Consider the following 27,619-nt stretch of genomic DNA (forward strand, 5'->3'; position numbering starts at 1 on the left):
GCTAGCCTTAATATTCTTTTATATAAAGTTTAGGTAGTGTTTCTTATATAAACTATGTAAGGTAATTAAGTAATAGTTTAATTTTATTTTTTTCTTTTTAAGGTCCTTAGGGGTTGGTAAGCTAATTATACTATAAATATTAATAATATAAAGCTTTTGGGTTATAGCCAAGCTTATTAAGTAAATTATTAAAAAATTTACTAGGTTTCTTATTATTTAATAACATGCCACTATAAAAAATACTAGGTGTATATTAAAAATAGCTAATTAGTTACCTAGTTATTATAATACTGCTAAAGTATTTAAATACTTAAACTAAGTATTATTTTAAGATATATTTTATTATGGGGAGCTGGCGCTAGGATTAGGACTAAAAAGTCTAGGACTAAAAAAAAGTGTAAAACTAAAGCTTTTAAAGCCTTGTATATTAAAAAGGTTTTGTGTAGTTCCTATAGTATTTATTAGGGTTAGTAAGGTATAATTTATTTTATGGTAAATTTTTTATATGTGCCGCTGGATAATACCTTTTATTTTTATAATTATTTGCTAGTAATTAGTAATATAAATTTTAATATTATATTAGGCCTAGTTAGCTTTACCCTTTAATATATTATACTTATAAAATACCTGCTCCGGGCCATAATAAAAAATACTAGTAAATTAGTTTTTAAAAATTAAATATTTTATTAACTTTATAATAACTGCTTTTTTATCCCACGTGCCTTAAAGCTAAATAATATATAACTTATTTATATTAACACATGTTAATATTTTAAAAAAGATTTTTAGTAATATAATATTAACTTTTACTTTTTTTTATAGCCTAATAAGTAGGTTTATTTTTTTATATATTATTTTACTTGCCACTTAGCAATTTACTTAACTATTTTTTAATATATAATTTATAACATGTTTAGGTTTATTTTTATAAGCTTTAGCGCTATTTTTTAAAGCTTTTTTTTAAGTATTTAATATAATAATTTTTTTAATTATACCTAGCCCTGCTTTATTTAAGAGCTAGTAGCTATTAATTTTAAAGTTTTTTAATATTATTATTACTACCATGTACGTGTTAATAATATAATTAACTTAGTTATTTTTACTAAAAATAGTAAGAGTTTTAATAAAACCTAGTATATAACTAACCTACTATATTATTAAAAAATAGGGTATATATTTAAATAAAGATATTAAATCTAGTTTTATATATTCTAGTCTTTTAATATTAGCTTTACCTAGTGTTACTTTATAAATAAAAGGTAATATAATAATTAATAAAAAAAGGGCTAGTTTTTTATATTATATTACCTTAGGCTTTTTTTTAGGGTATTTTACTTAAGGTAGTTTTTTTTTAACCTAACTTAAAATCTATATTTATATATAATTTTAGGAAAGAAAAAAAGCTATGCCTTTTATATATTTATAAGGCTTAATTACTTATCTAGCTTAAATTTTTAATTATCTAGATAAGGTAAAAGTGCGGGGTAAAAGTTAGTAATAAAAGGTTATATTTTTTAAGTAAAATAAGGTTAACTCTTTAAAAAAGCCGCGAGTAAAAAGAAAGACATAAAAAAAACTACTTTTTTAATATATAATAAAAAGAAAACAGCAAAACATGCTTTAAATATAAAAAAAAATATTAAAAGAAAGGAATGCAAAAAAGGAGGATAATTATAGGTAAAATAAAAAGGTAAATAATAAAAAAAAACTTATTATAAGTAAAATAATACTAATGCTAGCTACCTAAATACCATATAAAAAAAATTTATAAGACTTAAAATAAAAGCTCAAGATAATATATACACTTTTAAAATAAAAAAATCTTTCTTTAATATTTTACCTTTTTTCCGCGATATTTACTGCATACTCTTTTTTAAACTTTTTTATTAAATTTATAGCGTTTTATAGCTAGGATTTATAGTATTAATAATTATAATAATCTAATTATTTAATATACTTCACTAGGTATTTAATACCTTCGCGCTTTACTTTTTTTTTATAATTATTATTTTTAATTTATATTTATATTATTTATTTTTTTTTAATTTACGCGGATGGCCGCGTTATTATTTCCCTAATTTTTTAAGTTAATTTTTTATTATATTTAGGGTAATACCGCTTGCCAGGTTGTTTAACCCTTTTTTATATTAAAATAGGTTTTTACTAACTAAAACCTTTTTTAAGTATATTACCAAGACCACGGGGTGTAGTAGCCACTTAATTAAAAAATTTAATTAATAAGTAAGTAGTTTAACATGCTTTAATACCTTAAAAAAACTGCTATATTAATTTAATAACTTTTTATTTAGTATATTTTTAACTAAATATTTTTTGTAAAGGCAAAGGTATACTAAGTTATTAATTATAAAAAAATATAAAAATATAGTATTTATTATACTATTTTTTTTATTAATATTTATATTAGTTTTATAATATTTATTACTATTTTATAAGTTATAAAAGATTATTTAACCCCTTTTATTTATAAGTTAATATTTATTAAAAGGTGTAGGTTTATGCTATATATAAAATACTAAAAAGTTTTATTTATAGTCACGTGCCTAGTACTATTATAAATAGCCTAAAAATAAGGTAATATATTTAGTTACTTAATATTAAACTTAAGGCTTATAATAGTATATTATAAGTAGGCTTTAATTATTTAATTATTAATTTTAATAGCTTTATTACCTTAAAAATACCAGGCCGTGGTAAATAAACCTTTTATACTAAAATATATAAAGATTTTTAACTATATATTTTTAAAAAAAACTTAATATTATAATTTAAAATAATGCGTGATGGTAGTCCCTAATTTTTTAATTATAGGTATTTTAATAATATATTAGCCTATTATTTTATAAACTAGTTATTATAACCTAGGATAGCTGTTATATAGCATAAAAAATAATTTATAATAAATATAATTATATTAAACTAGCTATTATTTAACAACACTAAAATTAAATTAATTAATATTATTTTAAATAGCTTAAGTATTGCTAGGATGGGTTACAGTGCTTTATATAATTTATACCTTTTAATTTTTTTATAAGATAGTTTAAATAATGCTTAATATATTATTTAACTTAATAACTTATGTGGTTTATTATAATACCCCCTAGTAGTTTTAATGTTTTATTTACGCCTAAATATTTATTTAAATTATATGTAATTTATAAAACCTTACTATATAAAGTATTAAAAATTACTAGCTTATTTTTTAATTTTATATATAAAATACCTTTTAATATTTTAAATAAAAGCTTTACAGGGCACTTTAAACTTTTATTTATTTTTAAATTTTTTATTACCTTAAATTATTACAGGTTTCCCGCGTAATTATTCCTAGCCTTTTTTTTAAACTTATTTAATAGTTTTACCTATAACACGTGCTAGGTAAAGATTTTTTTAATAAGTTTTTTACCTTATTTTTTATATAAAATAGTAAGTAAAATAAAATATTTAATATAATATATATTTTACTAGGCTTGTAATATACTTTTAGGCCTGTAATTTATTTAAAATATTAAGCAGCTTTAATTAATTTTAGGTTTAACTAGTTACTACTAGTTATACTTAATAAAATACTTCTTAAAATATTTATTACTAATACATGGTTTATATAAATTACTACTTTTTTACTAAAATTTATAATATACTAGACTGTATAAAGCGCCTATATAACACTAGTTACCTTTAATTTTATTAAGTAATATTATTTTTTTATGCTTAAAAGTAACTAGCTTAAAAATAAAATTAGTTATATAATTTTAAGCACTAGTAAACATGCTATATTTTATATAAGTAAAGACTTATTTAAATTATTATATTTTATATAAAATAGTATTATTTTAAATTCTTGCTGCTTAAAGGTGTCCATGTTTAAAAATATAATCTTATTTAAATTATAGTATGCTAGTATAATATAGCCTTTAAAATATAATTATAAAACTTTAAATACTTTTATTTTTTTAGTATTTAGTTTATTAATTATAGTTTTTTAGGTAAAATTTATCCGGGCCATGCCCTTTTATAATTCTTTTTTTATTAATAATATTTTATAATCTTATAATAGCTACACTTTTACTATATAATTTAAAATATATTAAAAAAATTAACTAGTAAATTTAATATATATATTAAGGTTTACAAGCGTTTTTAGGAACTTTAGTTTTAATATAGCTTTTAACTTGTTTTTTATTATAGTTAGGCTAAGTAATAAAACTTTTTAGCCTAGTAATTATATAGTTAAAAAGCCTAAGAAAGTTTTTTTTAAATTTAATATAATTTATAGTTTTATATAACACGCGAAAAACTTATATAAATATATAAAATATAGTCTAAGGGTTTTTAAAAATATTATAAAATTATTTATATACACCCTTAAAAAAGCTTATAAAATATAAAATAAATTTTTAATATTTTATTATACATGCGCTATTAAGTTTAAGAATTTTATTATATATATTTTAAAAATCTTTTATTCCTGGTGGCTTACCATACTAGTATACTAGTAGTTATTTAAATATATAAGCCACTAGTAAAATATAAACTTTTTATTAATTATACTAATATAACCATAGCCTACTATAATAGTAATAATATTAATTTATATTAAAATTAAATAAATATTTAAAATTACCCTTTTATTTATTTTCCTAAAATTAATCACAACCCGCTGTTTAATATTATTTTTTAAAGGTATATATAAACCTAGTATATTTATGGCTAACTTTACTTTTTAATCTTAGTTTAAATCTGCTTTATTAACTACCCTTTTAGTAATAAAAACTAAATAACTTAATAAAGTATATATATTTACCTAAGCTAATTAACCTTATACATGTAACTTATTAAAAACTTTATTTACCTTTTTTTTATTTAGCTTTAATAGGGGATATTTTTTTAAAAAATATTTTATATTATTTTCCTAGCTAGGTTTTAAGTAAATTTTTATTTAGTAACTTTTTGGTATATTAATTATATTTATATTTATTTATACCAAGGGGTATATTATTATAACCGCCTTTAGCTAGTATATTACCTATTTTTTTTATAAATAATAATATTATTTTTTAACTTTGTTATATTCTTATTTTTTAATTTAAAAGTTAATAATTCCTGGTTTAATGGGCGTATTATGGCTAGGTTTGCTATTTTTATTTATTTTTTATTATTTTTAATATTAGCTATAAACGCGTAGTACGCCTTAGGATCCTTTATTTTATATAAATTTTTTAAACACGTGTGATATAAAATAATAACTAGCCATGTATTTTAATTTATTACCTATATTTTATTATATATATTTTAAAAGGCTTGTATAAATAAATATAACTTACCTTGCTAAACTAGTTTAAAAATAATATTCTTATTTTTTAGTAAATTAATATACTTGCGTATATTAATTACCTAGCGTAAATTAAGTAGTATTATAATCTTTTTATTTATAAAAACTATTTTTAGCGCCTTTATTTTATTTAGCTTTAATATTATTATTAACTATAATATTATATTAAAACATGCTGTAATCCTAGCTTTATATTTATTAAAATTTAGCAAAAATTTATATTTTTTTAATATATTTAAACTTAAAAGTATATTTATTACAAGGCTATTTATTAAATAAGCCTTTATATTAATTTTAATATAATTTTTTTTACTTTTATAAATTACGGGAAACCTAACCACTAGTACTATAAACTTAATACTTAAAAATTTATTTTTTATACCCTTAATAAGTATTAAAGCATACTTCTAAATCTTTATTTTAGGCATGTACTTTTTTAAAAACTTTTTATTTATAATTATTAGCATGCATTTTAAATCTAAATAAACTATTATAATTTATTTACTAATATATACGCGTATAATAAAGTATTTTTATAAGTAAAAATACATGCCTAAATCTATTTTTATTACTAAAAATATTATAAAGTAAATTACTAGTAGGGCATATCCTTTTTTTTATAAAGTATTTTTAGCCTTTACTTTATACTTAAGCAAGTGCTTGTGTAGCATGTTTTTTAAAGTTAATATTATAAAATAATACTAATAGTTAACTATATTAATTAAATATTTTTTTTATTTACATAGTGCGGACTAAAATCCTGTTTTATATAATATACTTAGCTATTTTAATTATAACTTAGGAATTTACCTTCCGCATAAGCCTAATTTTAATTATAATTATAAGTATATTAATTTAGGAACTTTTTTATAACCTTAACTTTTTTATAATATACTTTTTAATATTATTATTTTTTACCTTATTAAGGTTACTTATATTTTTACTAGTTTTATAGCCTTTATTATTATTTATTCACGGGCGGTTATGGCTTAATATATATATATTATTTTTACCTTTTTTACTAGGGTATTAATTATAAACCTTTTTATATATTATTATAATCTTACGTGTTTTATAAGTTTTATTACTAGTTAAAGTACTATGCGGAAGTATTTAAAAATAAGGAGGATTAGGTTATTTAAGGTGCCTAGGGATAGTTATACTATAAGTAATATAATAAATATTTTTAGGATTAGCTATACTAATGCTTAGTAAGGTATTATTTAAACTATTTAAAAGGGTTATAAATTAAATTAAAGTTTTAAAGTAATAAGGTTATTTTAAATTATACTAGTTCTTTAGGAGGAGTACTAGTAATTAAATATTTTAAAAATTAATTAAATTAATTAGTTTACTTTTATTTTAGGATTTTTATAAATTACTTTATTATAAATCTTTTTTATAGTTTATTTATTATTACTTTTAGTAAAATATTTAGACCTTTTTAAGCTTATAAAACTATTAAAAAGTTTGTAATACCCTTCTTACATTATTTTAAAAGTAATAATATTATATTAATATACTATATTACTAACACGTGGTTATATATATTATTTAAAGTATAGTATATTATATTAAGCCTCTTGCAAGCTTAGCTAAATAATATTTTAAACCTAGTTTTTAAGGCTATGTATTAATTTAATATATTTTATAAATAAACTAAACTATAATATATTATATTAGTTAGTTTACTATTATACTAACCTAAAGCTTTTTTTTTAAAACATGTTTTAATATTATATGCTAGCTATTATATAAACCTTGTTTTTATTATTACCTAAAAATATTTTATAAATAAGTATATTAATTAATAATATATAAATTTATTTTTATTTACTATATTTTTAAAGCTATATTTAGTAAGTATATTTAAAAAAAATCTTATATTAGCAGCCCTTTATCTAGGATCCTAGGGTTGCCTGTTTTTATTTTTTAAGTAATATTATTTACTTTTATATTTATTAAAATTCCTGTTATGCTTGTTATTATTATTATACTAATTATTATTATTTAGTAATAAATTACTATTATTATCTAGGTTGCCTCTTAATTTTTTTTAGTATTTTTTTTAAATATATTACTCTTGTGCCTCTTACTCTTCCTGCTATAAATAATTTAACCTAGCTTATTTTTTATAATAAACTTTTTTATTTTTTTTAGTTTTTACTTATATTATTATTTAATTTTTTATTTTTTAATAAAACAGGGTAAAACCACTTTTAACATATAATTAATTATATTATTAATTAACTTTTATAAAGTAAAAGTTTATATATTTATAAACACTATATTTTTTATAACTAGTTATTAACTATTTTTAGGCTATTTACCTAGTTTTACCAGCCTTTTATTTTTTTTTATTTACGCCTTTTACTTTCTTATAATATAGTTTTTTAAATATCTTGGCGGTTAGTTTACTTTTATTTACTTTATATAAGTAAAAGGCCCTGCAGGTGTAGGTACTGCAGGTGGATTTATTAAAGGCCTAAATTAAAAAGGGGGGTATTAAAATTATATAGGTAGGATAAAGTTTAATTTAAATCTTATATATAAATTAACTAGTTAAAAATAAAAAAAAATGTTATTTAGTGTTTTAAAAAGTAAACTTTTAGTTTATTATTTAGTTTTTAGTTCTAGAGGTTTTAGTTACTTAATTAATTAAAAATAAATAATATTTAGTATTTTAAAAAGCAGGGTTTTAGTTTATTATTTAGCTTATAGTTTTAAAAATCCTGGTTTTTTTTATTTATAAGGTAGGTTAACGGGTTAGTTAGAGTTATAATTTAATTATTTTAAATAATATAATACTTTATTTAACTTTTTTAGTTTTACTTATTATTCCGCCAGTAAGCTTGTACTTAAAAAGGGTAAAAAAATAAATAAAAAATAACTTTATATTAATAAAGGTATAGGGCCTTTTAATAAAATATAATATTATTTTAAACTAGGTAGAGCTAGTAAAGGTAGTAGTAATATATATAATAATTTAAAAATTAATAATATATTTAATTTAGTAATTACTTATTTAATAATTACTAGCGCTATTATTACTTTTTAAGTAATTAAAATTAAAGTAAATTATAGGTTAGGAGCGGGTAAAATAGCTTTTTTATTTTTTATTAGTAAAATAAAGCAGGGGTTATATAAAACTTATTTAAATTTTTTTATAAAGAATTTTATAGCTATATTAAATATTTTAGTATTTTTAATTACCTAGTTTAATAAAAAAAATAAAGGCGGGGCTTATTATTTTTAAGTATTATTTTTTATAACTTATTTTAGTAAGGCTATAAAACTTATTAAAAAATTAATTTTTTTATATATAGGCGCTACTATGTTTTTAGCTTATTTATATTTTATTTTAATAAATCTTTTTAGCTAAGCAGCAAACTTAACTAGCTTAGTTATATATATAATAATACTTTTATTTTTATTTTTAAGCTTTAATATTATAGGTAGTCTTAAAATTTTAAGTTTTATTTTTTAAATTACCTTACTTTATTACCTTTATAACTATAAAATAAACTATATAATTATATATTATTTTTAATAAGCGCGTGTTATAATATAATATAATTACTTTATAAAAAAAGCTAACCCTTAGTTAGTTATAAAAAATAAAAACAGGAAATACAAGAAAATTTATAAGATATATAAAAAACAGCGTTTATAAGATATATAAAAAATAGTAAAAAGTAAAAAAAAAGTATTTATAGTTTTTTAGTTATAATTTAGGAGTCTGTAGTGGTAAATACTTTTTATTAAAAATAATTACTTAATAATAATAAATAATATTAATTACTAAAAATACTTTTTAATAGCTAGTTAAAGTAATTTCCTAACTTTATTAAAAAAAAATTAAGACCTTGTTATATTATAACATGCTACTATTTATAATAGTAAATATATATTATATATAAATATAAAAAGTTTTAAATTCTTGGCTAAGCCGTGGAGTGGCTAAAGTAACTATAATCACGTGCCTGGGGTAGTAGTACAGGGCAGAACCTGTACTCTAGGATGTGGTTTGTAGTGCCGCCACATTAAATAAACTCCTACTAATTAAATAATTATAAATAACCTTATTAAGCCACTTATTAAATAATAATACTATAAATTTATTAAAATACTTGGTTTAGTAAATATCTCTAGCCTTATTTTTAATATTTAATAAGTATTAAGGGGGTGTCTTAGCTAAAAATAAAGTTTAATAAAGTTTTTATTTATTAACACCTTTATATACCGCGTTAGTATAAAAAAGTAAGATACTTAATATTTTATTATTTTAATAAAAAAATTAGGCTATTAATAAGTTTTTAAAGGCTTAAAATATTTATATAAACCCCTAGGTAGCTCTAGCTTTTAATAAATAACTTACTTTTTTTTTATTTTCTTTTATAGTATTTAATTAATTGCTTTACTAGTTAGTACGGTATACAAAGGGCCTCATAAACTACCTGTGAACTTTGTCGTACCTATTCTTCTCCGCGCCAAACGCGTTCAAAACCAAATCATTCTACTGTCTATGAACACCGCCAAAGCCACCGTTTTCTCGAACCAAACTAAATGTTCTAGTGAATAAACTCAATCAATCTAATAATTGAACTCCTGCTCAACTAACTTCTCGCTCAGCTTCCACAACCTCTCAGCCTCCACCTTGCTCGTGCCCCATGGCTTGACCGTGTCCGTCCACGGGTCCGCAATACGGCAGTCCTGCAAATACGCCCCGTTGTTCTCTACCAGAGCTCGTTAGCACATCGTTCCAGCTCTCATGCGCATCTTCCTACCTTTAAGGCCAGGGTCGAACGCAGCATAGACCGTCGTCGCTGCTCCCTGCTGATCCGTCTTCATCTTAAAGTCCCGCCAGCCCTCTGCGTTTCCGAGCGTCCGGTCAAGCTCGCCTTTAATGTCGTCAAGTCAGTATACGGACTCGCGAAGTAAGGCAGGATGCAATACGTACTCAACGCAGCGAAGTCCTCATCCATGTTGTCAAGACTACCTGAAAGAGATGTCGTGATGATGACGCCAGGGTGCAAGCTGTACGCCAAAAGCCCCTTGGATCTCAGCTTCTCCGCCAACGAGAGCGCCATCAGCATGTTAGCTGTCTTGGACTGTCCGTATGCAGTCCACCTGTTATAGGTTTCTCCGTTCTAACAATCCGTCAACGCCCGAATTTTCTATAGCTCGGTCGAAGAGGGTGCTTACCTGGAAGTGATAATCCGCCCAACGAATCGGACTCAACCGGTGCCCATCACTACTCACGCTAACGACGCGCGGCGCTTCCGACACCAAAAGCTTATCGATGATCAGATTCGTGAACAGGAAGTGCCCCAGATGGTTCGTCGCAAACTGACTCTCGAAGCCATCGGGGCTGAGCGCGAACTTCGTGCCCATGATTCCTGCATTGTTAACGAGGACATCGATTCGCGGGACATCGTCCCAGCTCTTCAACTCCTCCGCGGCCCTGCCCGAGGGAGCCCAAGTCCAGCTGTAGAAGTCGAACAGCTACGTCTGACTGGATTCGTGCAATCGCATCCGCGGTCTTCTGCAGCTTGGCCGTGTTCCGGCTGGCAAGGATAATTAGGGCTGGCTGAGCACGCGCGATTGTCTCGACGAATCTTGCGCCGATGCTTGCTGGTGATGGGCCGGTGGTCAGGATCACCTTGCCTTTGATCTCGGCGGCGAGGAGCTCCACCAGCTCGGAGGCTGTTGTTTTCTCGGTATATGCGGGGGTCATTTCGTCCCTGGTTCAAGGTTGCTTCCGTGCCTGGGTTAAGGATCTTCCTCGTCCAATGCCGTAGTCGCTCTGTTGGTTCAGAACGCTGTGGGGTTCAGATGAAGCCAAAAGAGTCTTTGCCCCTACCGTCACGTAGTAAGAAGTCCGGGTCTTGGCCATTATTTATGTCGTGACTTTATATGACATCAGCCTCTTCGGCCGCCGGTGCATGAGCGCCGCTAACGCTGAGTGTCAGCTTTCGCCGCGCCCTATCTCCGAGTTCCGACGGTGCGTACTCCGTATGGGAGCAAAATAAGAGTCAAGAACTATCTAAACTCAGGCTGGTCATAGTTCATTCTGGTACTTGATGCTCATAAGTTGTTTCGAAGTGCAGACCTCAGTGCGTTATGCATCCGTATCCTCCAGGGCTGGTTGTGCCACTCCCATCCGCCCTGCTGTCTGCGCAAGAAATGCGCTATTGTGATCATACTTACAGTCAGTATGGCTCGCACTGTGTTAGTGAACTGACTATCGGTAAAGGGTGGGCCTGGAGAGTGTTTCCTTCTCCGACGCGAGCAATAGGCGCCATTCCAAAGATTGCTATTTTTCGGTCCAAACACCCAAACCTCTACACTAAACATAAGGTCAAATATCACCAATAACGCTCCTCAATATCTCCGGTACAATAACCCCCGCATCACCCTGGAAGAACCAATCCTTCGACGTAAACTTGCCCTTGCCCATATCATTCGGGTCCATATTCACCACCGCCAACCTCGCCCCCTTGCCCCTGGCCTTCTCAGCATACGCAGCAGCAGGAAAGACCCTGGAGCTCGTCCCAATGACCAGCATCAGGTCGATCTTCCCCTGGTCCATCCAAGCATCCACGTAATCCAGTGTGTCGGTCGGCAGCGGCTCGCCGAACCAGACGACGCCTGGCCGTAGGAGACCCTCTTTGCATTCTGGGCAGTGAGGCAGATCCTCGTGGTTTATGGGGTGGAGTGGGATGCGGGCGTCGGAGATGTCTAATTCCTTCCCTTCTTGTTCTAGTTGTTGCTCCATGGCGTTTGATAATGACTTTGACGCTTCCTCGCCGGTTTTGTTGTGGGTTGATGGGCGTGGTTCAGGGAAGTTCTTTGGGATCGCGAGCGCGGGGACAATTGGATCCGTGAAGTCGTTTTCCCGCGTATACTTGCAGTAGAAGGACGTACATTTCACCGTGTACAGATTCCCGTGTAGAAGATGGAGTTGTTCGGGTGGATGGTCCGCTCGTTGAGATAGCCCTAGTTCAATAAAAAGCCCGTTAGCAAAATCCCAACCAACCCCTTCACCTTCCAAGCATAACCAAGTTCCCGTAACATAGATAGACAAACCATCAACATTCTGACTCAACGTAACAAACTCCTTATTCCGCCTCGCCAGCTCCGCAAGCGCATAATGCGCCTTATTCGGCTCCGCCTTCAGCGCCATATGCCGTCTGTAGCTGTAGAACTGCCAGACCAGGTCCGGGTTCGCCTCGAAGGCTTCCGGTGTCGCGAGCTCCGTTGCGTCGTAGGAGCGCCAGAGCCCGCCGGCGCCGCGGAATGTGGGGAGGCCTGAGGATGCGGAGAGGCCAGCGCCCAGGAGCGCCATTATTCGCTTGCTTCCCTTTAGGTACTCTTGGAAGGATTTTATGTCGTTTGAGACCATTTTGGAGGACCTTGGGGTTTCAGCCTTTGGTCTTTGAGGGGTGAGATGGTGGGGTAGTGCGGGGTTGTGTGAGTATAGTTGCTGTTGAGGACGTCCTGGCTTTGGTGGGGAGATGGGTGATTGTAGGTCGTGAGAATATGTCTGGGAATCTTTTTTGAGGTAAGCAGGCAGCTAGGAGCAGGTTTGGGATGGTGCCAATGGCAGTGGAAGATAAAGAAAGGTAAGAGGCTCTGACGCGGGGTTACGGACCGGGGTTACTGCGGCAACTGCGGAGTTGGTCTAGATCGAAAGCACCCACACCTCGAAGTATATTAAGTGGACAGAAGAACCTAAAGTCTGTTTCATGGAGTTTATACTTGTCAATAAACTAGTACTAGTTCCGTGATCCTATGTACAATCCTTTTTAATAAGGATGACGCCCGTGGGGGCTCAGAGCTGTACCCATTGTCACCTTCCGGAATTATATATTTCTGAAACGTTCACCACCATACGGAACCAACTGATTAGAAAGCGCAAGGTTGAAAGTTGAAATAGTATTATCGTCAAACTATTCAGTGCCCCAAAAGTAAGTTCAAGAAAATTGCTGTGGTAGATTTTTAATGCTCTTCCTCCACGGCCGACGTCGCATACTCGCGGTTCTGATCGTTCATTTTCGCAACATACGAGCCGACATACTCCGGTACTTCTTTCACCTTGTTCGTGGGACTTGGTATGGGTTCTCCAAATGTCTCGTATACGGGGACGACGCCGGTCCAGACACGCTCTGTAACCTCCGCGTTGTCGGCGTCCTTCTGATCATCGTGAACACCACCATCACGAATCTTACCGGATCCGTCGACGACTCTGACTTTGAGAATGACAGTCGAGGACATCTCAACCCTGTCGGGTGGAATACGAGAATTCCTCCAGCGATCAGGCAGCACAGAATTGGTGATGAGTTCCATCGCCCACAGCTTCTCAGCCTCATCCGTCACAAGCTTAGCATAGCCGTGGAGAATGGCAGAGCGGTAGTTGTAACTGTGGTTGTGTGGAGTAAGCGACAAGATCAGTCCGTCCATTTTGCTGGCGGCCACACAGATGGGTAGACCTTCGCCCTCGGAGGCACGTGCCAGGTTCATGATGCGCGAACTGACATAACCGTGAAGGTAGCAGTCCAAAGGCTCGTCGATGCTGGCGGACGGATAGTCGAAAGACCCCATCTGTCCTATCATGGGCAGAATGGCGGGAAAGGGGTCAGAGGGCGCTGGGTTGAACGAGACATGGAGTACATGGCTGGAGTTTATGATGGAGTGGATTGCGCCGAGATCGTACGTCGCTATGGAGTGTCAGGATCAGACGGAGAGTGCTCATGATATGTCGGCCATACCTCTGTCCTTCAGGCGGTTGACTGTGTTTGAGACCTGCTTGGGGTAAACGAGTGTCTTGCCCATCGTCAAGATAAATTGTTATTTGTATGGTCCTGACTTGTGAGCTTGGAGATCGAGACAGTTATATCACCAGAATCAATGGATCAGGCCTCGAGGTGAGTCACCCATTTGATTGATATGAGCCCCATACGATACTAGATGCGCTATCTCACATCTTCGGAACTGAAGAAAGATCCTATAGGCCATCTACAGCGAGTGACTCGAGTATACAGACGGGCGAAAATCCATCCGAGAGGCTAGGGATGTAAGATGACAAATGTCATGTTGATATTCGCCGCCTTAAATGTTAACATAATAAATATTTTAAGGTTGTAAATGTTTGATCGGCGCTTACCTTTTATATAGGGTATAGTAGGTGGGCTGTATATAAAAACTAGTTTTAATATAAAAGGCGCATATGTAAATTATGAAAACTTTTTAATTTATATATAAAATTAATAATTTTTAGGTGTGCTATTAAAGCGCTTTAAAAGCGCTTTTTAAAATGCTTTTAAAGCGCCTTTAAAAGCGCCTTTTAAAGTTTTGGTTTATATATAAATTTAATATAAAATTAAGAACTTTTAGGTGCGCTTTTAAAGCGCTTTTTACAGCGCTTTTAAAGCACTTTTTATAGCGCTTTTAAAGCACTTTTTACAGCGCTTTTAAAGTAATTACTACAGCGCTTTTAAAGTAATTACTATAACGCTTTTAAAGCGCTTTAGTAGTTAGTTAAAGCTATTAGCCTTACACATAGTATTAGTAGCTAAAGGCCGGGGTCTTTTAACCACTTAAGGTACTATAAATAGTGTTTTTTTCTTGCGCTTGGTAATAACCTTTTTTTTAAAAATAATTATATTTTTATTACTTAGTAGCCTTTTAATTTAAAAATTTTTATAAAATAGCCAGTTGCAAGCTATTTTTTTTTTTATTAGCTAAGTAAATTTATACTTGGTATTATGGCTTATATAGTTATTTATAAGTAAAGGTATAGGTATAAAATTTAAAGCTCTTGTGTTTATATAAAAATATACTAGCTTGTTTATTTTTTTAACCTAAAAATAAGATTTTTACTTATTTTTAGTATTATTTATGGCGGAAAAGGCTTGCTTAATAAAAACTAAATTAATAGTTATATAAACAAGTTAAATAGCAAGGTAGGAAAAAAATAAAGTAGTATTATACTAAAAGGTTAAAATAATTAGTTTTAAAGCTATTTAAAAGGCTTTTTAAAAAATATTTAGTTAAAAAAACTTATAAACTATGCCTAAAATACTAAAGGGTCCTTAGTTTTTTAAAAATTTATAAGAAAAAACTACGCCTTTTTTACTTAATATAAAATAAACTTATTATAAGCTTTTTTAGTAATAAATATAAAAAATATCTTTTTAATTATATTAGCTATTAGCTTATTTAATAAAGCAAAAATATTACAGGGGTTAAGATAGTAAGTAGCCTAATAAAAAGGTATTACCTACTTATTAAAATATTTTTTAAAGCTAGTGTATAGAGCCTTTGCAAGATACTTTTAAAAATTAGCTTTATATAATATTTTTTTAATGCTTTTAAAAAGGATTAAGCGGATTTATAGCTAATATTTTATAATTTAAAAAGTTAGTAATTATATAATTAAAAAAATAAAGTACTTATAGTTATAATATTAGCCTTTTAATTTTTAAATTTAATTTATAGTTAGTAAATTAGCTCCAAAAAATAAAAAAAATTTTTTAAATTTATTTAAAACTTAAAAAAGTTAATAATTATAGTAATACTACTTATAGTAGCTATTTTTTTATTATTAAATTTTAAAGCCTTTATAACTTTAAAAATTAAAGTTTACTAGTAAAAAGTAATACTAAATCTTTATATAAATTTTAAAGTATTAAACTAAGTTTCCTAGCAAGTAATTACTAAGGTAATAAGAGTTTTTACCTTGCCTTTTTTTTTTTTAGTAATAATAAATCTAGGCTAATTACTTTAAAGCATTTTTAAAGTAAAAAATAATTAATATAGCGTTTTTAAAAACCTTTTTAATTTTATTAAAGAAAAAAAGATTCTTTATAAGTAGCTAAAGGCTATAAAAATTATAGCTAATAAAAAAATATAAAAATACTTAACCTTAGCCTGTAGTATATTCCAAACTATTTTTATAATATTATAAGTATTAATAAAAATAAAATTAAAGCACTAGTAGTTAATATTTATATTAAAATTATATTTTTTTTTTATTTATAAGATAATTCTTAAAAGTTTAATAAATTTATTTTATAATTTTTTTTATACTAAAGGCTTTAACTTTAATTTTTTAAGGGTATAAAAAAAGCTACATGTTAAGGTGTTAAATAACAAGCTTATAACATGCTTTAAAAATTAATTAATAATTTTATTAATAGTAATATTAAGAAACTTAATATCCTTTAGCTATTAATTTATATTTACCTTATACTAATTATAATACTTATTAAGTAATTTGTTTAATAAGGCCTAGCGTGTAAAAGGGGTAATATTATACCTTTTAAGTAAACTTTAAAGTTTAAAAGTTTTATATATAAAAAAAAGGCTACTAGTATAAATAGCTATATAAAAAAATTCTTAATCTTTTTATTATATAGCACTATTTTAATTAAAAGTTAACTAATTATTTTAAGAATATTAAGGGCGCTTTAAACACTTGTTAAAAAAGTGTTTATATTATTAAGTTATTTAAAAATTATGTTTTTTACTATACTGCCTATATTAAACCCGCCTTTTTTAAAAATTAGTAAAAAATTAAAAGAAATAGGAATTAAAATAATACTTTACTATTTTTAGTGTAAAATAGCTTATAAGCATTTTTAACCTAAATATTATTCTAAATTTAAGATATGGTGGCTTTATTTACTTAAAAAATAAAAAAATTAATATTTATTTATAATATATATATTTATTATAATAGTGTACTAGTAGCTAATCTTATTATATTTTTTATAGCTAAATGTCAGGGCCAACATTTTTCTATTTAATATTACCAGAGCTAATTTACTATTAGTCTAGAGTTAGCGCCTTAGGTAACCTAAGCTTTGGCCTTAGGCTACCAAGGCTTGGTATATTTTATTATTATATTAGGTTATATAATTTAACTAAGTTATTAATATTTAAGGTTTTAGCTACTAGTTAGGCAAGGCTAGGGTAGGCCTTAAGTATAAGCTAAAGTAAAAATTTATATATAAAGTATTTAAACTTATATTTACTTTTTAATTAAAAATAGCTTAAGCGTAGCTTAAAGGTTTATAAAAATAGCCTTAAAGCTAGCCTTTTTTTTTAAATTTTTAAGTAACTTTTTTAATATTATTTAACAGGGTTTAAAATACTTTATTTTTATTAATTAAATTTTTTATTAATATTTTTATTATTAGTAAAGATTTTTAAAACTTATTAGTTTTATAATTAAAGTTGCTTGCACTTATTACTTTTTAAACTTTTTTAATAATAATATTTTAAACTAAATTTTTAAAGGGTAAGTAAAGGTAGTCCGCAGGCGTTTTAATTAAGGTTTTTAAAACTTAAACTTAAATAGCTAAAAAAGTGTTCCCTTTTTTATTTATGCTTAAGGATTTTATTACTATTAAAAATAATTAAAAAAAAAATCTAACTTAAATAATTTAGTTTACTAGCTTAATAAAGTATAGGGTAAAATATACCCTTTACCTTGTTATTTTATATTATTACTAAAACTTATTAATTTAAAATTTATTATAACTAAAAATATTTTAAAAGAAAAGTGGCCTAGGACTATAACTCCTAGCTTATTTATTTTTTAATTTTAATATAATTAATATCGCGTGTTAAAATTAGGATATTTTTTTAAAAAAAAATAAAAAAAAGTTACCCCTGCAACCCAAAGCTAAAATAGTATTAAATTATTAATTTTTATATTAATTTTTTTATTAATCCCCGTGTTAATCTTTTTGTTAATATTTTTAGTAAGTTTTAAAAAAAAATTAATTTTAGTAATTTTTTTAATTTTAGTTTAAAATTAAGCTTAAATAACTTAAGTTATTATTCTAAAACCACTCCGCCTTTAAAACCTAATATTAATAAAGCTAATTTTAAGGGGTTTAAAAGTTCTGGATATATATAAAAAAGGTACTAAAAGGCTATTAAAAATTATAAGCTTTACTAAAAAAAAAGGCTTTTTAAAAGCCTAAGATTAAGTTTAAAAAAGTTAAAAAGTTAAAAAAAAATATAATAAACCTTAAAATTTAATTTAAAAATTTAGAAAATTACTTTTATAACACCCCTAAAAGGTTTTAAATAAATAATAAAAAAATTATATTTATTATTTAAAATACTTTAAGAAATGCCTGTAATTATTAAAAAGGTTAAATTAAATTTTAAAATAATAAGTAAACCTAGGCAAATTTTAAAAAATTTATATATATATAGGTTAACCTAGTTATAAACTAGGGTTACCATGCTACCTAGTATTTTTTAATTAAATAATAAAGTATTTAAAATACCACTTTTTAGGGACTTTATTTTATAAAGTTAGGCCTATATTTTAATAATTTAAAGTTTAAGGCATAAGTACTTACTAAAACCTATAATAAAAATATTTACTTATACTTAAAAAAGTTAAAAAAACCCTTAAAAATAATAATTAAAGTAAATATAGTAATAATTTATATAAAATTTATTAATAAGTGTAATAAGGCCTTAAAGGCTAAGAAAAAAAAAAGTTTAAAGCTAGTTTTAACTTTAAAAATAAAAAAAATAAGAATAACTTAGGATGGAACTAAAATAGTAATAAAGTAGCTTTTTTAAAAAAGAGAAAAAAAAAAGGCAAGAAAAAAAGTAGTAACTTATTTTTTTTAAAAAAAAAAGTGTTATAAAAAAAAGGGTTTTTATTTTAATTATAGTAAATTAAGCCACTTGTTAAAGGCTTGTTTAAATAAGAAAAAGCTTAAAAAAAAACTAATAAAAAATAAATAGTAATTCCTTAATTCTAAGTTATTAAAGTTATATAATTTAAAAAAGGAAACTACTTTTTTTATTCTTGCGGATTTTAAAATATAAAAAAATAGGGTAAATTAATAATTTAAGGTATTATTTAATACTAGGGCTAATACTAATTTTATTTTAGTTTAATATTTATAAAAGCAAGGTATTAAAATAAATACTAACTATATAATATAGCTAGTTTAATATATTAATAATATTTTTACTTTTTATTACAGGCGCTTGCAAGCCTGTATTTAGGTTTATAATTTAAAAAAAGTTATAAAAATATTTAATTTAGTATATTATATTATTAATCTTATTTATAAGAATTATTAAGCGGTCCTAAAATATCCCTAAATAATTAAATTAAATCTAAACCTTTACCTTATTATAATAAAATAAACCTAGTAAAATTATATACCTTTTATTAAAATTAAAATACTATAAAAGTTTATAAAAATTATATATCTAAAACTAGTACTTATAGTACTTTATTAATTAAAAAAAAACTAAAAAAAAGTAAAGGTGGTCCTGCCACCCTAGTATATTTATTAAAGTAAAGTTTTTTTTAAATAAAAAGTTACTTAACTTTTAACTAGTAAAGTAAAGCATAAAATTTTATTAAAAAAAGGTAAAAAGCCTTTATAAGGTCCTATTTATAATTTTTTTTAGTATAAATTATAAATATTAAAAAAGTATTTTAATAAAATACTTAAAAAAAATAAATTAAGCTATTTTAAAGTAGTGCTAAAGCGCTAGTACTTTTTATTTAAAAACCTAATAAATTTTTATATTTTTATGTTAACTACCGCGGTTTAAATATAATAATTAATAAAAATTATTATTTACTACCGCGTATTAATAAGCTAATAAATTAGCTAGTAAATATATAATATTTTATTAAGCTAAATTTACGTGACACGTATTATAAAATATAAATTAAAAAGGAAAATAAATAAAAAATAATATTTTAAACCTGTTATAATTATTATAAGTATATAATTATGCCCTTTAGCTTAATAAATGCGCTAGCTATGTTTTAATCTTATATAAATATAATTATAAGCGGGATTTTTAATAAATTTTATATTATTTACCTTAATAATATTTTTATTTTTTTTTAAAATAAAAAAAAACATGTGTATTAAGTTTAGAAAGTCCTTAATTAATTAAAAAGGCATAATTTATATATAAAATTATTAAAATATAGTTTTTATAAAAAAAAGGTAAAGTTTTTAGGCTTTGTTATTAAATAAAAAAAATATTTATTAATTTAAATTATAGCCGGATTATTACTAATTAGCTAGAACTAATATTATTTTATAAGTTATAAGTTTTTTTAAGCTTTATAAATTATTTTTAATATTTTATTTTTAGTTATGCTAAAGTAACGCGTTTAATAACCTAGTTTTTAGTAAAAATAGTAAAAAAATATAAAAGCAGGCCTTTTTTATTTTTTATTAATATAAAAAACATGTTTAAAAAAATTAAATTAAACTTTACCAGGCCGCTAGTATTATAATACTTTAATTTTAAAAAAAAGATTTTTATTATTATTAATATATTAGGGTTTATTATTACTAGGATTATTATATAGCTAAAGTAAAAAAAATTATTTAATAAAAAAAAATAGGACTAGTAGCGCCCTATAGCCTTTTATTTTTATTAATTATATAAATTAAAGCTTTATTATAAGGTTTATAATTAAAAATTACTTATAATAATTAAGTACTTTAAAAAGTAATATTACTACCTTAAGGGCTTTTTATACCTTATATATATAATATAATTATAATAACTTATACTATTTTTTTATAATAAAGATTTTAAATTAAAGGCAGGTATAATAGGCAGAATTACTTATAACTTATAACTTTAAAATTAAGTATAAGCTAGATAAGTATAATTTAGTAAATATACTATTATAATAATTAAATTATATAATAAAAAATAAAAAGTATTAAGTTAGAATACTTCCTACTTTATAAAAAAAGTTAAATTTATTTTTTTAATAGATTATTATTAAAATAATATTAAAAAATTTAGCTATTTCTTCACGTGGTTAAGCTTGTAAGTACCTAAAACTTTTAAGCCTTAAAATATTTATTATAAAGGTAATAAGTAAGAAAAAAACTATTAAACTAGTTATAAATACCCTTTAGTAATAATTAATTATAGCTTAATAAAAAAATGCTTTTATAAGCTAATTATAATAATAACTTAAAAAAGTAATTTTTATTAATTTAGGGCAGGCCTTTTTTATTACTAAATAATATAAAAAAAAGAACTTTTTTTTATAAAGGTATTATTTATATACCTCCCGTGCCCGTGTTATAATATAAAATTATAAAATAATATTATAATAATTTTTATATAGGCTACTTTAGCTATAAAAAAATTATTAAATTACTTACCTATAAATTTTAGTAAAAAAAGCTTAATAAAAATACACGTGCGTATATTAAAAAATATTTTTTATATTAAAGGTTTAAGGTTTTAAGGTAGCTATTTTAAAAAAGTTTAATATTTTTTTTAATACTAAATATACTATAAAAAAATATTTTTATAAACTTTATTATTAGCCTACTTTTATTAAAGTATAAGGGGCGTGTTTATAATATAATTTTAATAATTATAAATTAGTTTAATAAAAAAGTAAAATATTTTTTTATTACTAATAAAATTACTGCGGAAAAGTTAGCTAACCTATTTATTAAAAAAATTATATATAATACAGGGTTGCCCTAAAGCATAATAATAAATTAAAATTTATTTTTTATTTTAAAGTATTAAATAGCCTTTTATTAAATGCTATATATTAAGTAATAACTTAGTATAGTATACTATTTTTAATTAAATAGTTAAATTAAGCGCTAAAACCAAATGCTTAAAATATATTTATATATATATTATAATTACTAGTAAAGTAATTAGGTATTATACTTGCTGCTGGCATGCTTTACTTATAATAACTTAAAAAATAACTTAACTAACTTTACTTTACTTATAGTAAGCCGTGAATAAAAACTAGTAATTTTTAGGTTTAAAAACCTAGGGAAATTAATATTTTATTTTTTTATTAAAAAGTGCTTACGCTATTTAAAATAGCTTTATAAAAACTTATAAAATTATATAAATAAGGTATAAAAAAAGCAGGTGCTTTATTATAATTAAAAATATTATTTAGTAAAATTTAAGGTTAAAGATAATATTTTAGTGTTTTTAAAAAATATTAAATTAATATATTTAAGTAAAAAACTTAACCTAAAGTATAATAAACCCTTTAAAATTAAATTTATTATTAAAAAGCAAGTATATTAGCTCTAGCTTATTAGTATATATAATTAGTTAAAAATTTATTTAGTATTTTATATTTTTTTAAAGCTATTTATATAGTAAGATAAGCCTAAAAAAAGTAATTACTAATTATAAAGTTAGTTAATAAAAAAAAAGAATAAAAAGTTAAAGCTATTTTTAAAAAATAATATATTTATAAATATAATAAATTTTTTATTAAGTAAAAGGGCTGGCCTAGTTATAAAAATTTATAAAAATTACTTTTTAATTTTAAGCATGTATAAAAAGCCCTAGTAAATTATAAAAAACTAGCTATAATAATACTAGTTTACTACTAGTTTAAAAAAAAAGGTAATAACCTTACTAAGTTAAATACCTTTTTTTTTACTAGGTTTTAAGGTTTAATAAACCACTAGTATTATTAAAAAATTATTAAACTATTATTTAATTATTATTAATTATTTATAGCTTTAAAAAGGGGTGCAAGATTTTTTATTTTATAAGGTTTTAAAATTATACCTAAGGCTATAAGTAAAGTAATTACCTTTTTTATTTTTTTATAAGGTTTTAAGATTTAATAAACTATAGCTAAAATGCCGCTAGCTTAGTATTAAAACTTATTTTAAATTATAATTTAAAATAAAAAACTATATTTATGTTAAAGTTAAAGTATTAAAAAAAAATTTTTTTATTTTTTTTAAAAAAAAATAATAATAACTAGCTACGTGGTAAAGGCTGTAATAAAAAATTATTATTTAGTATTAAAAGTAAAAGCAGGGGCTTTTTTAAGCATTTTTTTTTATACTTAGTATTTTTTTAAAAAAAAAGGTGTAATAGGTTTATTTTTTAAAAAAAAATATTAGCGGACTAATAGCTATTTTAGCTATTATTAAAATAGGCTAGGGGCTGTTTAGTAACAAGCTAAAAAAATTAAATAAGCTTTTAAATAATTAAAGTTAATACCTTTATTACTTAAATTTTAAGGCTTATTTTTTTATTATAAGCCTTTATTATTAGTTTAACCTAATAACTAAACGCGTTTTAATAATAAATATATTTATTATAATTACCAGGGTTTATTTATTATAAAAAGGTAATATTTTTTTTTATATAAAATAATAGGGGGAGACAAGTACCCTTATTATAAATATAATAAAAATAATTACGCCCAGGGGCTGGATAAATATAGTTATTAAAATTATTAATTAACTTATTATTTTTACATGCTTAAACATACTTTATATACTATAAGTAAACCTATTTTTTATTAATTAATATTTATATTAAAGCTATTTTACTAATAAATTAGTTAAAAATAGGGTGTACTTATAAAAAAAAGAAGGCTAAAGGCTAAAAAAAAAGCTTAAAAGGGTAGTAGTATAAAACTTATAGTAAAAATATTAATAAGGGTAAAGGCTAATATAATACTAGGTAAAGTAAAAAAAATAAGCTAGGGGGCACGGGAGCTATAGTTAAATAATAAAGTAGTTATTATAAATTAAAAGTTAATATATTTAATAAAGTGCTGGCGGAGCGCCGCTGGTTAGTAATTATTAAAATAAAAAAAACTTATTAAATTATTACCTATAACCTTATTATATATTTTAAAGGTATTTATTAAATATAAATTATATTAATTATTATTATTATTATTACCGCCCAAGAATTAATTAAAATTAAAGTTTTTAAATTTAAAGGGAAATAAAAATAAAAAAAAGATTAAAAATACCAAGAGCTTTTAAAGTTAATAAAAATATTATATTAAAGGGGTTTTATAATTATACTATATTAAAAATATAAGGGGTAAAGGTAAGGGTATTTTAAATTACTATAATTATAATAAAGCACTTTTTTTTTACTTGCTAAAAAGCCAGGGCAGTGCCTAAAAAAGCTTTTTTTTTAATTATAATAAAAAAAGGGCAATTTTTTATTTAATAAAAAATTTAATAAGTTTAGGAATTTATAAAATTATAAATTATATTATAATTTATACTTTTATATTAGGTATTATTAAAGTACTACCTTTTTTTTTAGTTATAAATAAATATTATATTTTATTTAAAGTGCTATAAATAATAAGAATAAAATATTAAATTTAATATATTAAATAATACTTTAATAAAGTTAAGAATAGTAATAATAAAGCTATATTTARTATTAATATTAATAATAATAATAGTATTTTATTATTATTTTTTTTTAATTTAGTGGTAGGTCGCGGACAACCCTTTAATTAAAAAAAAAAATTATTAAAGTTAATATTTTTTTATTTAATATTACTAAAGTTAATTTACTATTAATTTAAAGTTAGTACCTTAAGTAACCTAAGCTTTAATTTTAGGCTGCCAAGGCTTAATATATTTTACTACTATATTAAGTTATATAACTTAACTAGGTTATTAATATTTAAGGTTTTAGCTATTAATTAAGTAAGGCTAGGGTAGGCCTTAAGTATAGGCTAAAATAAAAACCCATGCATAAAGTATTTAAATTTATATTTACTTTTTAATTAAAAATAGCTTAAGTATAGCTTAAAGGTTTATAAAAATAGCCTTAAGGCCAGCCTTTTTTTTAAATTTTTAAGTAACTTTTTTAATATTATTTAATAGGATTTAAAATACTCTATTCTTATTAGTTAGATTCCTTATTAATATCTTTATTATTAGTAGAGATCTTCGAGACTTGTTGGTCTTACACTAAAGGCTTTCTAAATCTTATTAGCTATAAACTAAGCTTGGCGCTAATTTATAACCTTTAATTAACTAAAGTAAACCCACTATAAGTCACGTGTATGTCTAACCAAACTAATATTTAAAACCTTAATATTTTGGACAGACCAACATTTCCTTCCAAATATCAACATTATAACATCCCTACGAGAGGCTTATCCATAGTCCTTGTGCACGATCGTGGGAGGATGATTGCAACAAGCCGGCGACGATTGGTTGACGGCGCCGACGCAGACTAAGCTCTTTTAGGAGGCGGTCAGCGAGCCGAGGCCTGCGATAACCGTTTTGACATCTCGCCGGATAACAATCTGAAGCTTTAGCATCACATACAACATGGCGGCATGCAGATCGCTTGTGCGCCAATGGCCTCGCTATCTTCGTCGCCCAACTTCGGTAGGAACTCTTTCTAGGTTAGGCCAACCGAGGGTTCAGACACAACTCGGCCAATCCGTCCAGCGCGGATATGCTTCCATCTCGGCCGCGGAGCTTAAGTTTGGACAACCGCTGCACGAGACCCATCCGCACTTGCTGGACCCTGGAGAGCGTATGTGTCTTGACTCGGCCGATAATGCTCGCCATGGTGTGCTAATGTCATTGGATAGTAACGCCCGGAATTACTGCCCTCGAATACGCACATCGTCGCTCGCGGCTCGCAAACAAGCTTCCCAAACATGCAGTCGCCGTCTTGTCGGCCGCGGAGGTGACCTACCGAGCTTCGGGAATCTTCAATGTCTATCGCCAGGACTCCAACTTCTTCTACCTCACCGGTTAGCAATACTGCCAGCGGGAATAGGACAATTGGCTAATGAGCTTAGGCTTCAACGAGCCGAATGCGCTGGCCATCATTGGTAAATACTCCAGATCGGATGTGCGGACTCAAGGCTGATCGCGCTTAGTGAACGATGGCTCAGGTAACAACCATCTATTCCACCTTTATTGCCGGGAGAAGGATCCGAAGGCCGAATTATGGGATGGTGCCCGCTCAGGCACTCAGGCCGCGATGGATGTCTTCAATTCAGACGAGGTGAGATGAACCGGCAGTCGCAAACTTGTAGCCCATCCACTAACCATGCTGTATAGTCAGGCGATATTGAACGTATCAGCGACATTCTTCCCAAGGTTCTCGCCGACGCGACAGAGATCTACACCGATATCCCCGCCTTCAACCCCGGACGATCATCCTTGCACCGCTTCCTATACGGTCCTACCGGGACCTCAGACAAACTCAAGAAGCTGGTCGATCACAACAAGGTCAAACCGCTGCGCCCTATCCTGAACGAGATGAGGGCTTTCAAGAGTGAGGAAGAAGTTGTCCAGTTGCGGCGAGTTGGCCAGGCATCCGGACGGGCATTTACCGAGGCTATGAGGCACACATTTACCGGAGAGAAGGACTTGACGTCCTTTCTGGAATACAACTTCAAAATCAACGGCTGCGATGGGAGTGCTTTTGTTCCCGTTGTTGCCGGTGGATCGGTACGTCTTCCCTGGGGAAGAAAGAGAATTCGCTAACAACCTTAGAATGCTCTCAGTATCCACTACACAAAGAACGATGATGTACTCAAGTAAGTTCCATGAGCGGGGCTATTGCCAAATGTACTGACCGGATGAAAGGGATGGAGAGATGGTCCTCGTTGATGGAGGCGGTGTATGTACTCTCGATGAAACTGAAATCTTGATAATGGCTAATTACTGCAGGAAATGGGCACTTATATCTCCGACATTACCCGGACGTGGCCAATAAATGGCAAGTTCTCGGATGCGCAACGCGATCTGTACAACGCGGTCTTGAACGTGCATCGCAGCTGCGTCTCCCTTTGCAGGGAGAGCGCAGGTCTTTCGCTTGACCGCTTACATGGGATCGCCGAGAATGGACTTAAAGACCAGTTGCAGCAGCTTGGTTTTGACCTCTCTGGAGATGTATGTCCGCCTTGCCTGGGGTAATTGTTCCTTGTCGCTGACCGCAATCAGGCCCTGAGGACCTTGTTCCCACACCACCTGGGACACTACATTGGATTGGATGTCCATGATTGTGCCGGTTACTCTAGAGGTTATGACCTCAAGGCCGGACAGTGCATAACTATCGAGCCGTGAGTATTCGGCAGCTGGGCTGTGGTCTTAATGTTAATCAATTGCAGTGGTATCTACGTTCCGGACGACGACCGGTGGCCGGCCCACTTCCGAAACATCGGGATCCGCATCGAAGATAGTGTTTGCGTTGGCGACGACAATCCTATTGTATTAACAACAGAGGCAGTTAAGGAGGTAAGATTCCCGGCGGCGGTTGGCTTTTGAGGTGCTGGGTAAGACGCTAACATGGTGAAATCTATAGGTAGACGATATTGAGGCACTCCGCGACTAGAGTAGAACACGACCAGAAAGTATTAGATAGATACCCATTGCATACTTGTACGATAGGACAGCGAGCGTTGTATGTTTACTTTTTGGGTTGAGC

General features: G+C 26.9%; 4 protein-coding genes across 4 annotated transcripts; 1 reads left to right on the forward strand and 3 right to left on the reverse strand.

The window, feature by feature from the left end:
• Nucleotides 1–9,946: 9,946 nt before the first annotated feature.
• Nucleotides 9,947–11,090, reverse strand: DSM5745_04990 (putative short-chain dehydrogenase; the record flags this gene model as incomplete). The annotated part of the gene is made up of 5 exons (XM_026747006.1): nucleotides 9,947–10,089; nucleotides 10,141–10,254; nucleotides 10,314–10,503; nucleotides 10,559–10,817; nucleotides 10,870–11,090. 5 exons carry the CDS (start codon nucleotides 11,088–11,090, stop codon nucleotides 9,947–9,949), a joined length of 927 nt encoding a protein of 308 aa, XP_026604486.1.
• Nucleotides 11,091–11,714: 624 nt separating this feature from the next.
• On the reverse strand, nucleotides 11,715–12,758 carry DSM5745_04991 (SIR2 family NAD-dependent protein deacylase; the record flags this gene model as incomplete). Its single annotated transcript, XM_026747007.1, has 1 exon — nucleotides 11,715–12,758. The coding sequence occupies one exon, from the start codon at nucleotides 12,756–12,758 to the stop codon at nucleotides 11,715–11,717; it is 1,044 nt and encodes a 347-aa protein (XP_026604487.1).
• Nucleotides 12,759–13,354: 596 nt separating this feature from the next.
• DSM5745_04992 (pyridoxamine 5'-phosphate oxidase family protein) lies at nucleotides 13,355–14,188 on the reverse strand (the record flags this gene model as incomplete). The annotated part of the gene is made up of 2 exons (XM_026747008.1): nucleotides 13,355–14,073; nucleotides 14,125–14,188. 2 exons carry the CDS (start codon nucleotides 14,186–14,188, stop codon nucleotides 13,355–13,357), a joined length of 783 nt encoding a protein of 260 aa, XP_026604488.1.
• An 11,312-nt stretch (nucleotides 14,189–25,500) lies between these two features.
• DSM5745_04993 (aminopeptidase P family protein) lies at nucleotides 25,501–27,526 on the forward strand (the record flags this gene model as incomplete). The annotated part of the gene is made up of 11 exons (XM_026747009.1): nucleotides 25,501–25,711; nucleotides 25,770–25,934; nucleotides 25,983–26,015; nucleotides 26,064–26,191; nucleotides 26,248–26,640; nucleotides 26,686–26,729; nucleotides 26,779–26,812; nucleotides 26,863–27,084; nucleotides 27,136–27,254; nucleotides 27,303–27,429; nucleotides 27,497–27,526. The coding sequence occupies 11 exons, from the start codon at nucleotides 25,501–25,503 to the stop codon at nucleotides 27,524–27,526; spliced, it is 1,506 nt and encodes a 501-aa protein (XP_026604489.1).
• Nucleotides 27,527–27,619: the final 93 nt, after the last annotated feature.

Source organism: Aspergillus mulundensis, assembly GCF_003369625.1.
Source record: "Aspergillus mulundensis strain DSM 5745 chromosome Unknown scaffold_4, whole genome shotgun sequence".
Lineage (NCBI taxonomy): Eukaryota > Fungi > Ascomycota > Eurotiomycetes > Eurotiales > Aspergillaceae > Aspergillus > Aspergillus mulundensis.